The sequence below is a fragment of the Sylvia atricapilla genome, chromosome 20 (assembly GCF_009819655.1).
Source record: "Sylvia atricapilla isolate bSylAtr1 chromosome 20, bSylAtr1.pri, whole genome shotgun sequence".
Classification (NCBI taxonomy): Eukaryota; Metazoa; Chordata; class Aves; order Passeriformes; family Sylviidae; genus Sylvia; species Sylvia atricapilla.
Window position 1 is genome coordinate 6,272,285 of NC_089159.1, and position 11,996 is coordinate 6,284,280.

At 47.9% G+C, this 11,996-nt stretch overlaps 1 protein-coding gene across 2 annotated transcripts; it reads left to right on the plus strand.

Moving 5' to 3' along the window:
• The first annotated feature begins 880 nt into the window (after positions 1-880).
• Positions 881-8,339, plus strand: SERPINF2 (serpin family F member 2). Of its 2 annotated transcripts, none has more exons than XM_066333324.1 (9): positions 881-950; positions 1,986-2,043; positions 2,643-2,699; positions 3,592-4,009; positions 4,302-4,445; positions 4,609-4,812; positions 5,669-5,811; positions 6,397-6,601; positions 7,300-8,339. In XM_066333324.1, exons 1-9 carry the CDS (start codon positions 937-939, stop codon positions 7,623-7,625), a joined length of 1,569 nt encoding a protein of 522 aa, XP_066189421.1. In that variant the 5' UTR covers positions 881-936; the 3' UTR covers positions 7,626-8,339. The 2 variants fall into 2 exon arrangements, with proteins under 2 accessions (XP_066189421.1, XP_066189423.1); XM_066333326.1 differs by lacking the exon at positions 881-950 and adding an exon at positions 1,491-1,546.
• Positions 8,340-11,996: the final 3,657 nt, after the last annotated feature.

Consider the following 11,996-nt stretch of genomic DNA (forward strand, 5'->3'; position numbering starts at 1 on the left):
TCCAAGGGGAATTAGCTCCCTGTGTTGCAGCAGCACGTCCCAAATGTGATTGCAGAGCTCAGATTTGTCGCCCACTGTCTGGGGTGAGCTTGGGAACCAAGAATTCCTGCAAGGAATGGATGAGTGGAAGATGCTGTTGGTGCTGCCTGCTGGTCCTCAGTGACTCCTGTCGCACTGAGGACATGGGCAGAGGCAGGAAGGATCACCATCACTTCTGCACACAGCACAAATCCACCCGGGGCAGGTGTGCTGGAGTTCTGCCCATCCCCAAGACTTTCCCTCCGTGCCCCAAGCAGTGTGTACATGCCCTGGACACTGGGACCAGCTGTCCTGGGAGAGCTCTGGGGCGTGCTGTGCCCCAGGGGAGGGCCCAGCTGCTCTTGGCTCAGCCCAGCCTGGTCACCAGAGCCTGCTGTGTGCAGCCACGGGGCTCTGGGCACCTGCCCTCTGCCAAACCACTGCCTCACACTGGGTACAGCACCTGGGACTTCAGGAGGGAAGAGTTGGGGGGTTTCAGCAAAGAACATTCCCAAACCAGAGAGCCCTGTGGCAATAAACACCAAACCCTGTGTTTTCACTGAAGTTTATGAATAAAAGAGACTATTCCTAGCATGGGGAGTGTATGCAAAGTGGAGCCACTTGTAAATTACTTCTGCTGCTGGGAGTTTTGGATCTGGTAAACTCAGTGTTAAGGTTGTCTTGAAGGTACAGCAGCCCAAAAAAGTGTGTCCCCATCTATAAATGCACCACAAATTCGCTCTTCTCCCCCAAACAAATGTTTAACCGGATGCAGTAGGTCAATATTTGCCTGCCAAATTCCCAAACAGGGGGTGGTGCTGAAGGTCACTGCTGGGAGGGGGGGCTGGACAAGAGCTCTGTGTGTGCCCATGCAGAGCTGCTGGACAGGCTAAAGCAGGTGCCGGCTCCAACGTGGACATGAACAGCCTCAGGTAAGGGACAAATCAAAGGATTTGATAAAAATGAGGGCTCCTCCAATGGTCCTCTGGGTGAGAGGGGTGAATTTGGCAGAGGGTTAAAGGATGGGCACCACCAGGGAAGGGAAAGGGGTATTGGGGGTTGTACGTGACTGCAGGATTTAGAGTGAAGGAAGGGGAGAAGTGAAATGGCCTCAAATTATCTTCTGCCAGTGGGATCTCAGCCCAGCGATTCTGGGTGAAGTAAGGACTGCTTGGAGAGTGGAAAGCAGCCCCAGGAATTAAATGTGGACGCCATGCAGGGGGCTGGGTTTTGGCGTGGATGTTTTATGAGAAGGAGAATGAATTTTATTTCTGTCTGAAAGGGAAAAGTGGCTGGGTGAAGCGTTGTCCAGGGAATGGGTGGGGTTTTGTCTGTGACCCTGGAAGCCCTGCTCTCACTGTCCCGAGCTGGAACCGGAGCACGGAGGTGGGAGAGGCGGAGTTTGCCAGCAAAGGGGGTCGATGAGTGCTGGGAAGGGGAGGGCTCCCCTTTCCTGGACATAATGCTGGGAAACTGCTCTGGTATTGCACCTCCTACCTGCAAATTCTCTCCCAGGCAGCACCTGCAGGTCAGTAGCCCCTTTCTCCCAAGAGCCTGGGGCACAGCTGAGGATGCTGTGCCTGTATCTCGGTGGTTTCCATAGGAGAGGAGCAGAAATGCTCTCGTCTCCTTCCAGAGGCACAGTGTGTGCAGCGCTGATTAGGGAAATGCCATTTGCAGTCCAGAGAAACCAGGGCAGCAGGGTCAGACAGGCAGGATCCAAGCAGAGCCTGGCTGTGGCTGCAGCTCCGCTGTGGGCCCCTGCTCCTCTCTGATTTCCCTGCTTTGGCACTGGACCCAGGAGCCCTGTGCTTTTTTCTTTGCAGCATTGTTCATCTCCCTATTGCTTTCCACCAGCTCCTGTGCCAACCTGTTTGGCCAGGTTGATAATTTTCTCCCTGTAGACCTGAATAGGCTGAGCTTGCAGCTGGAAATAACTCCTCTCTCTGCTGCTCCTTCTGTTCCAGGAAAATGGGGTTCCTCTGGGGGCTGCTCTGCTTGGCTGCTCTGCACAGCCTCCCAAGGGTAAGTTGCTATTCCAGCAAAGAGCAAGGGAAGTGTGGTGGCTCCTTGAGCCAGACCATGGGGCAAATACCACCCACAGAAGCCCTGGAAGGCAGATAGGTGGAGGACACTGCTGGGGGGGCTCACCAGCAAGGTTTCTAATTTTTTACCCAGCTAAAATAGTTCTGGATGTTCTTATTATTCATATTTCTATAGAAACTTTTCTTTTGGAACTTGACCTCAATTGTATTTAGTGACCCTGACCTCCAGGAGTTAAAGAGGAGGGTTTTGAAAAGCAGGTTTTTCCTCCCCCCTCACTGTTAAATCTGGATCCCTTTCAGAACTGAGATTGCAAAACCCCACTGCTCACTCTCAAAGAGTTCCAATATTTTGTGCCAGACTGGCCTGACCCCTTTCTAAACAAATCCAGTGTCTGCAGGTGCTCCTCACTTCCACCTCTCCATGTCAGACCCCACTGCCCTTGGGTCTGCATCCCAAAATCCTGCCCGTGCTGTTGTGGGGACTGCTACAGCCAGGATTGCAGCAGAGAGCAGAGAAGACAAACTCTGGAAGTTCAGAGGGACTCGACTTTGTTTCTTTGTTGATTTTTCCCCCCACAGCTGGCACATGCCACTGATCAGCAGCGTCTCTTCCTGGACAAAGATGGGAAGCTGAGGGTAAGCATGATGGGTTCCACCCAAGGGGGCTGAAGTTCTGCTGTGGGATTTGCAGTTTTTCCTGAGAAAGGATGAGCCCAGGCAGTGGCAGTGCCATGAGAAAATTCACCTTTCTGCAGGCTTTACTCCCAGCTGCTACCAGTGCTGTGCTCCTTCAAGTTGGAAGCTCCACCCTAAATAACTGGGCAGAGTGTGGAGTTAACATCAGTGCTGGTGTGTACAGGGGCTGGCAGGTGGATGATTTAATTTATGATTGAAAAGGAAAGGTGAGGAAAACCACCAGCTGTGAGGATGACAGGGAGAAAGACCCATAGCTGATCCAGCCCATTGAACCCGGGATGTTTCAGACCACGCAAATGTGAGGAGAGTGGTGGCAGTGCTAAAGGCTGAGGCTTAGAAGAGTGGAAAATGAGGAAATTTAGAGAGAAGAAGGATGGAATAGAATCAAGAAAACACAGATGCCTGGAGGAGGAATTGTGCCAAACTGGATCAGGGCTGTGACAGCAGCAGAAGAGGCTGACTGGTGTGAGGCAGGTGAGCACTGGCAGGTGAGGGGAGGAGATGAAATCAAGGTGGATGATAGATCTGTAAAAGACAGGGCGTGCTGAGCTGGTGGTGGGTCTTGCCCTCAAGCTTTCCTGAGAACAAGTGGGGGAGGAACCACTGCCAGACCCTCACTGGGTCCATTTTCACATACAAGACCTTCTCTTTTCCAAAGCTGTTCCCTCAAATCTTTATCCTCAGGGTTAAAGGGAAACTGAAGCAAAACCACCACCAGAGCAGAGGAGTCCAGCTCTGTCCAGTTTTCTCAGCCCATTTAGATGTGCAGTGAAAGCCCATGAGGGTGTCACTGTGCTCTTGCTTTCCCAGTGCTATCCTTGTTTCTCCCCAGGATTTGAAAAGTGTTGGAATTGTGCAGTCGGATTTTCCAGGAGCCATCCCAGCAAAAGAGATGGCCAAACTGCCCAAAGGAGAGCTGGTGGAATTCACTTATGACAGCTTCCAGGAGAATGATGGAGCCATGTCACCACTCACCACCACCCTGCCAGACATGAGGGATGACTGGAACTCAGAAGATGAAACCATAGCTGGGGCTAGGGGTTGTCGTGGGGAAAATGCCTCTTCTGAAGAGGAAGGAGAGGCTGGAGAGAAAAGCTGTGAAATGACTTGGAAGAAGAGCCAGAGGCTGGCAGATGGCTTGATGAGATTCAGCATTGATCTCCTGAGAGAGGTGCAGCTGGAGTCCAACACGACCAACGTGATCCTCTCCCCCCTCAGCATCGCCCTTGCCTTGTCTCACCTGGCACTGGGTAATTCTTAGTGGCAAAACCACCATTCCCTGCCCTTCCCTGTTTCCTCTCCTAGAGGCACGAGCAACCAGTGTGCAAGATGCAAATTGAAATACAGTCCCTTTCACTTATCCTTGCTCCTGCAGCTTTAATTAGGCATGATTACAATTGAAGCTGCCCTCTGAGGCTCCGACTCTCAGATTTCTCCAGCCTCTTTTGTGAAGCATAGCGTGTTTCTAACAAGAGGCAGCCAGAGTAACATCCCTGTTTTCCACTCCATGGGCATGAGACCTAACAGGAATTTGATTTTTAGGAGCAGCAGATCAGACAGAGAAGCATTTGCTGGAGGTGATGCACCTGGAGTCAGTGCCCTGCCTGCACCACATGCTGGGCACCCTTCGCAGGAGGCTCACAGAGTCCACCCTCAGCCTTGGGTCACGTCTGTACCTGCAGAAAGGTGAGAGGTGGCCCAGGGAGGGCTGGACTGGTGTAGGATAAACCTCTCAGTCACAGAGAGGGATGGGAGCACACTGGAGACACCAATTCCCCCTGTTTCCTCCTCTTGGGGAGTGTCATATCACGCTGGGCAAACCTTTTCCATCATTCCTCCCCTTTGCCAGGGTTTGAGGTGAAAGAGAAGTTCCTGGAGGATTCAGAGAAATTCTATGGAGCAAAGCCCAAGACTCTTTCTGGGATCAATCAGGACGACCTCGTGGCCATAAACAACTGGGTAAAGGAAGTCACTCATGGGCAAATTCCCTCCTTCCTCCAGCAACTCCCTGCAAACACAGTGATGCTCCTGCTCAACGCCGTCTATTTCCACGGTGAGCTCCACAGGCCTTCCTTATTTTTCCAAGAGGAAATAGTTAGAACTCCAGTTTTCTGCAAGCCCTGTAGCTGAACAGCATCTCCTCTCCTTGCTTCCTGCTAGGCAATCTGCTTGTTCCTGTGCATCTGCTGTTCCTCTTGCTTAGATTTCTTTACAGTAATGATTCCCAACTGCTTCACATGCGCTAAAAATGTTACTTGACAGCAGAGCCAGGGCACAGCAGTATCCTTGGGACCTGCAGTGTCTTTGCCTCCTGGTTCAGGATCCCAGGCAGTGGCACATCCCTGCTCATCTACTCTGATCTTAAAGGTCTTTTCTAACCTAAATGATGAACCAGGTCATTTGCAGCTCACTGTACACCCACCACAGAGCTCAGAGGCAGTTCTGTGGATTTCTGTCTGACTACAGCGCAGTGGTCGGTCACATCTTCCTTTTTTAATTCCCTGAGGGCTGTGCACAGACCAAAACACTTCTAGTGTAAATCTACAAACGTTTTACCTTGGTCTTGGAGCAGTGTTTCCCCTTCTGCAGCACAGAGGCAATACTCCCCATTTTTCAAAGCACAAACATAGTTTCTTTTATCTCCATAGCCTTCAGTAGTCTCCCACACTGAGGCATGAGGATTAATCTGTGTTCTTTTTGTAATTCCATAGTTTCTCTCTGGATGATAAGAGTTTCCTGCTGTTAGGGCTCTTCCAACCTTGGTACTGACTTCTCTTCGCTGTATTTTCACTTCCTTGGTCACTACTGGCCTTGTTAGAGAACTCAAGATAGGAGGAGTGTCAGCTCAGCAGTTTCTGGTTTTCTACCCAAATTTAACTTCATCACTTTCAAAACTTTTATTTTTACAGGGTTTTGGATGAATAAGTTTAATGCAAGCTTCACTGGGCCAGATGTATTCCACCTTGACAATAAGTTTGTGGTCCCAGTTGAGATGATGAAAGCCCACCAGTACCCCCTGAGCTGGTTTACACTGGAGTCCCAGGATATTCAGGTAGGGATCTCTCAGGAGCACTACAAATTTTCATTGGAATTTCTTCTTGCTGTGGTATTTTAACTAACTGCAAGCATTCTCTCCACAAAACCAAATGTTTTTTTAAACAGGCATAGCACACAAAAATTTAATAATCATTCTTTGTCCTTGCTTCCAGCAAGAATGTTGAATCTTCACTTTTAATCTCCTGGAAAAACCACAAAGAGATATTCTGACTAACTGGGAATTAATAGAGTTTTAAAGCCCTGAGTTAAAGATAAATGAGGAAATATGGAAAGGAATTCCCTCAGACAATGTGCTGTTGGAGTTTTTCAGAATCCAGAGTGGGGCAAGCTTGTGCATGTGGGCTTTCACTCTACCAGGTGCTCAATCTTTACCAGCCAGTGGCTAAGACTAAACTCTAAAGTTGTTATTCCAACAAATTCTCCTCTGGAGATATCAGATCCCTCCTTCTCACCAGGCTGTTTTCATCCGAGAGCAAGAGTGGCCCTGTAGACCAATTAGAAAAAGACTAAATTAAAAGCATCACTTTGTGGACTTCCCTTCCTTTTCTCTAAATTCTTCTCTGGTTGTTTTTTATTCCAGGTGGCCAAGTTTCCCTTTAAGAGTAATGTGAGTTTTGTGGTCATCGTACCAAACCAGAACACCCAGAACACCTCCCACGTGCTGGAGAACTTCCCTTACAAAGAACTGTGCAGGCTTTTCCCCAGAGAGGTGCCCACCACAGTGAAGATCCCCAAAATAAAGTTGGACTACCAGCTGGAACTCAACCAGGTTCTCAGCCAAATGGGTAAGGCCTCTAGCAGGGTTTGCAGAGAACAAGAGGAGCTGATCAATCTGTTCGCTGACACCAGAAGCTGCCACCCTTGTTTCTAAAGCTGTGCCTCACAGCTTGCTCCAGAACTCCAAACTCTCCCAGCTCTTCTTCCTCTCCTCCTCCTTACTCCTTGCTTGCCTGGCACCAAATGTTTTGCTCCAACAAGATGATACTACAGAGAAGGCAGCGTTCACAGCTTTTCACAGTCTTTACGAGTTCTTCCTATTGTAGCCAAGACCAGCTTCCCCCATGCATCCATCTCCTTCTCTTACTTTGTCATTTAATTCAGTGTCCAGGACATGGAAATTGCCAACGGAGAAAATGCAGATCACAAAACCTGGAGCTGAAATGAAACACCAGGTGCTGCCTTTCCAGATGAGAATAATTTAAGAGTTCATTTTGTTTTGCAAAGAATTCCTTTAAAAAAAAAAATCTCTGTAAAAGTGTTTCCAGCCTAGCTAGAAAGAGTCTTCAGACTTGCTGCTGCTTTTTAAGGATGACTTCAAGTTCTGACACTAGTATTCTTAAAGAGGTGGAATTTTTGTTTCTCTTGCCTGTCAGTTCTCCAGTCCTCCATGGTGGGCAGAACCTGGGGCAACAGAGCAGGGAATTGCTTCCTTCAGACAGCTTTGAGAAACTCATGGCACCAACTTGGTCTCATTTCTCTGCAGGCCTCCAGGAGTTGTTCACGAGCCCAAATCTCCAGAAGATCACAGAGGAGCCTCTCTTTGTGTCCAGTGTACAGCACCAGGCCACCCTGGAGCTTAAAGAAGACGGGGTGGAAGCATCTGCTGCCACCAGTGTCATGTTGTCACGCTCAGTCTCTGTCTTCAGCCTTGACAGGCCTTTTGTCTTCATAATCTTTGAGGATGAAACAGGGATCCCACTTTTTGTTGGCAGTGTCCAGAACCCCAGCCCAGATGCTGCTCCCCAGATCCCGGAGCCATGGGACTCACATGAAGCCACAGATGCCAACAAGCACCGCCCGCCCAAATAACAGAGGGCAGAGCCTGAGTGTTCTGGGACTCCTGCCTGAGCCTCTGGACCAGCTGAGAGAGGCCTCCTGTCCCTCTGAGGCCACAGGGGGCAATTAGTTGCTGTTTTCCTTTACAGATCCCTAGAGACCAGTGCTGGGATAGCCCATTCCAGCCCTGACAAGCTTCTTCAGGCTGAGGTTCCCCTCTGTTGAACCCGAAAAGCTTGTTCTGCCTGGATTTCCCTTCCAGGGCTCTCAGTCATGGAAGGGAGACTTTCTTGTCCCCAAACTGTTATTAGAGTCTTCATTAAGATCTTATTAGAGTCCCCTGTAGCCTGGAATCATCATTAGCATCTGGCAGCTTGGACATCAGCCAGGGATGTATTAATGTGGCTCTTCCTTCCGCAGTTCCTGGGAACATGAATCCCTCAGTGTTCCTTTGAAAACCATCTGTGCCCACCTAGACAACGACCTCCAGAGCAACTGGACTAGAAACCAGTTGTCTTCTCTAGGATGAGTCACAGCCACTTCCAGGCATGGGTTCTTTTCAAAGATTCCCTTTTTCCCACTCCTTGGCTATTTGGATTTGATGTAGGAGGCTCTGCAGTAGGAAACCCCTCCCTTTGGATCCTTCCTCTAGAGGCTGGGTAATGCTAGATTTTTCAAGACATATTTTATTAAGTTGTTTTTTAGTAATTTTTATGTTGGCAGAATAATAAAGAATAAAGCATAATATATTTGCTGAAAGTGTTGCATTGAAGAACCAAACAGAGAAAGGAAGAAAGTGCAAAATTTTAGTAATTGCAAAGACTGGGAGGGGAAAAAAAGTCTGGGCATGACAGAAGAAGAGGGGTCTGACAAAAGATCTGCTTTTTGCTACACCTTGTCACAGGGAACAACAGGGGCTGTGAGGTGAAATGGCAAATCTGTAAAGACTCTCCAAGGGCCGAGTCCAACAAGTTATGGGCATCTCCCCTGCCAAGTGTGCAGGGGATGGATGCTCTGGGTCAGAGCTGGCTTTGTGAGACAGCAGAATTCCCTGAATTAGGGCATGAGCTCAGTGGCACAGGGTCAGGAGGGCGTTTGGCCTGTGAGCAGCAGTGCAGGGATAAGCATGGATGTAACAGCCCTTAACCTTCCTCTTGGGTAAAACCTGACAAATGCTGGGATCTGCTCAGAGGGTCAAAGGTGCTGATCTGGCATCTGTTATCTGTGATTTCTTCTTCCCTGGGATACTCCTGGCTCCACAGTCTCCATGCTGTGGATGGCTGGGACAGCTTCCAGGAAAAGGAGGAAGGATTCTGACACTTGTAGCTGAATGTCACTGTTTTCATTTGGGCAAAAGGCAATGCCCTGTTACAGCTTCCCTTTGCTCTGAGATGGGCAGAGCAGAGATGGGTCCTTGTTCCAATACAGCAGTGTCCTAAAAGCCCATGAGGCCCTGGCACAGGTTGTCCAGAGAAGCTGTGGCTGCCCCATCCCTGGAAGTGTCCAAGGACAGCTTGGACAAGGCTTGGAGCAACCTGGGATAGTGAAAAGTGTCCCTGCCCATGGCAGAGGGGTTGGAATAAGATCATCTTTAAGTTTACTTCCAAACCAAACCATTTTATGATTCTATCAAGGAATTTTTTGGGTCCCTCCACCCAACCAAGCCATCCTACCACCTAAAAATACAGGCCTAACTCATGAGTACTTCTGTACAAAACAACTCGTGTCCATAGTAATTTCTGCTTCCCAACCCCCCTCAGCTGCTGGCTAGAAAGGATGGTGCTCTGTTCTTGCAGAGCAGCAGTTAGAGAGCCCAAGGGCCATCCTTCTGGCAGTGTTTTCCTCTCTTGGGAAGGCTGCCTTCCCTCAAAGGAAGGAGCAGAATGCTTCTGGGAGCCTCCGTCCCTGAATAGTCTGCACCATCTGCTGGCATAAGAGCAGGACTGACTCACTAACCATGAATTTCGGGGATGCAGGCGACTTTGGGGAATAAAAAGTCCTGGCTCCAACCTCAAATTATGCATTTCTTCCAGTCTAAAAGGAGAAGAATGGCTGAAGATAATGCTTACCCCTCCAGCCAGTGCAATGACACAAACCCTTCAGAAAGAGGCTGTAATTACACGGCCCTGCAATTTTAACAAGTAAACCCACAAGAATTCAGCCTTTCTTACTAGAGGGCACAGCTCTAGCCCACAGGGAACATTTTAGCTTATTTATTTATACAGATTCATTCCTAGCATTCAGAAATACCATTCCATGCCTTAGGTAAGTCTTCTTTGCCTACTGTAGCCTCCCTGAATGCCACCCTGTTGCACTGCAACCGCTGCAAAATTTGAAGCTCAAGTTTTCCTTTTCACGCCTCTGCCCTCCAGCTCCCGCTTTTATAAAGTTTTTTCCCCTTGTTCTCAGTTTCCTGAACAGCTTGGTTCTTATTTCCTATTTTCTGTCTTGCTGCCATCACTCCTCCTCCAAGCTATTCTTGTCAAACTATTAATTTCATCTTATTTGACAGTACAGCAGCCCTCCATGACTGTGCTTCGCTCAACAAATTATCAGTTACACCAACCAGAAGACTCTTTTTCACTCCACTGACTTTCCAGAAGAGGCAGTTTGTAAAATGCAAAGTAATATTAATGTTTCTGCTCAGGAGTTTCCACTTTGCATTGCTAAAGCTTTCATTTTGACGGAGCTGTATTCTGAAAAGACATGACTAGCACAGGGTGTCTGCTCTATCCATCTGCACCACTGGCTCAGAATATCAAATAAGTCCCAGTTTCTTTAATATCAGATGTATTTTTTTCCTTACCTAGAGCAAATTCATATCACCACTACTTCCACAGCAGAAGTGAACCCTGTCAGAGAACATACTGAAACCAAACCAGAACAACAGGAAAATGTTTGTATTGATTTAACAAAACTGACCTTGTTAGATGAGTTTAATGCACCATTTCAGGGATACATTTCACCTACAGGAATAAAGCTGGATTTGGTCTGTAATAACATTCTATGAAACTACCACTCTGATTTAAATGGGTTTAAAAACCAAAGCTGTATTTAAACAGATGGATTTTCATTTGAAGATAGAGACAAGACATAAAAACTTCTCTAGTGGTCCTTCCATAAAGGGCATTTTAACCATTTACCACAAACAAGGTATCACAAAGAGAAGAAAACCACCAGAAAACATCTCCACAGCCAACACCCCCATTCCTGGGCTGAGAATGAGAGAATAACAAGTACAATTTTTTCTCTGCAGATGATTTTGCACAGAGCAAGCTGAGAAGCAGCTGAAAGCAGAGCTGCCACCCCTCTTGTTATGAGGGGTGGCCTTTGAAGCACTGACTAATCACAGGGCACACCTGATCTGCTTTCCTGGCTTGCAAAACCAGCAGATAATGCATCTCTGAGCCTGTTCTTTCCCCTTTGCTGAGGGACTGGATGAGCTCAGTGCTCACACGGGAGGAGCTCCTCATTACCTGCTGGCAGTGAGCCCAAAGAGATGTCCCAGAGTGGAGCCCTGACATCACTGCCTCTCCAGCATTTCCAAACAGAAAAAACAGCTGGATGTGGTCAGCTACATGTACAGTTAGCCCAGTATCCTGGTCCTTCCAGTAACCATGGCTGAAGAAAAAAAGGGGCAAGGAAAACCCACTGTTCTCTGGCTATACTGCCCAGATGACCACTGGTAGCCTTCAGGGGACCTTTCTCCCACTAATTAGATTTGGGTTTTTTACCCTCAAACCTATTTATCTTTCATCTTCTGCAATATCTAGTTATAATGAGTTTTACAATTTAATACTTGTTTAAAAATACACTCCCTTGATTTAAATGTGCACGGGTGGGTGCTCCCCTTGAGCCTTCTGTGGAAAGTAATAATGAAACTCCTCTGTCCTTTTCCTTTCTCCATATCATTTATCATTCTGAAAGCTTCTACAAGATTCTCTTAATTCATCTTCTTTTTAAACAAGTCCTTGGCTTTCTAGCCTCTTTCTTTTCAGCCAAAAACTTTCAGCCAGTTAATGATTTCTTGTTAACTATCACTGGATACAAGCAGTTCCCAGCATCTTAACTGCCTCAAACAACAGAATCCTGTTTCCACAGTCTCTCCATTAAACCTCGGACATAAATCTATAAATCCATTAAACACTACTGCATTAACCATACCTCTGAGACAGAAGGAATTCCCTGATGTGACCTATGGCAGAACTGCTGGGATAAAAGACTTGCTCAAACAGGGCAGGGAGTGTTTGCTTTTCCTACCTGTGCTTTACCCACCAGGCTGCCCTTAGCACGGGGATTTGTTTTGGGGGAGAAAAAGGGTAGAAAAATTAGTGCAATTCAGGGTGAGGGTGGCAGGGGCAGAAAATGGGAGCAGAGCACTTTAAGAGAGCCCTGGGAAGCTGT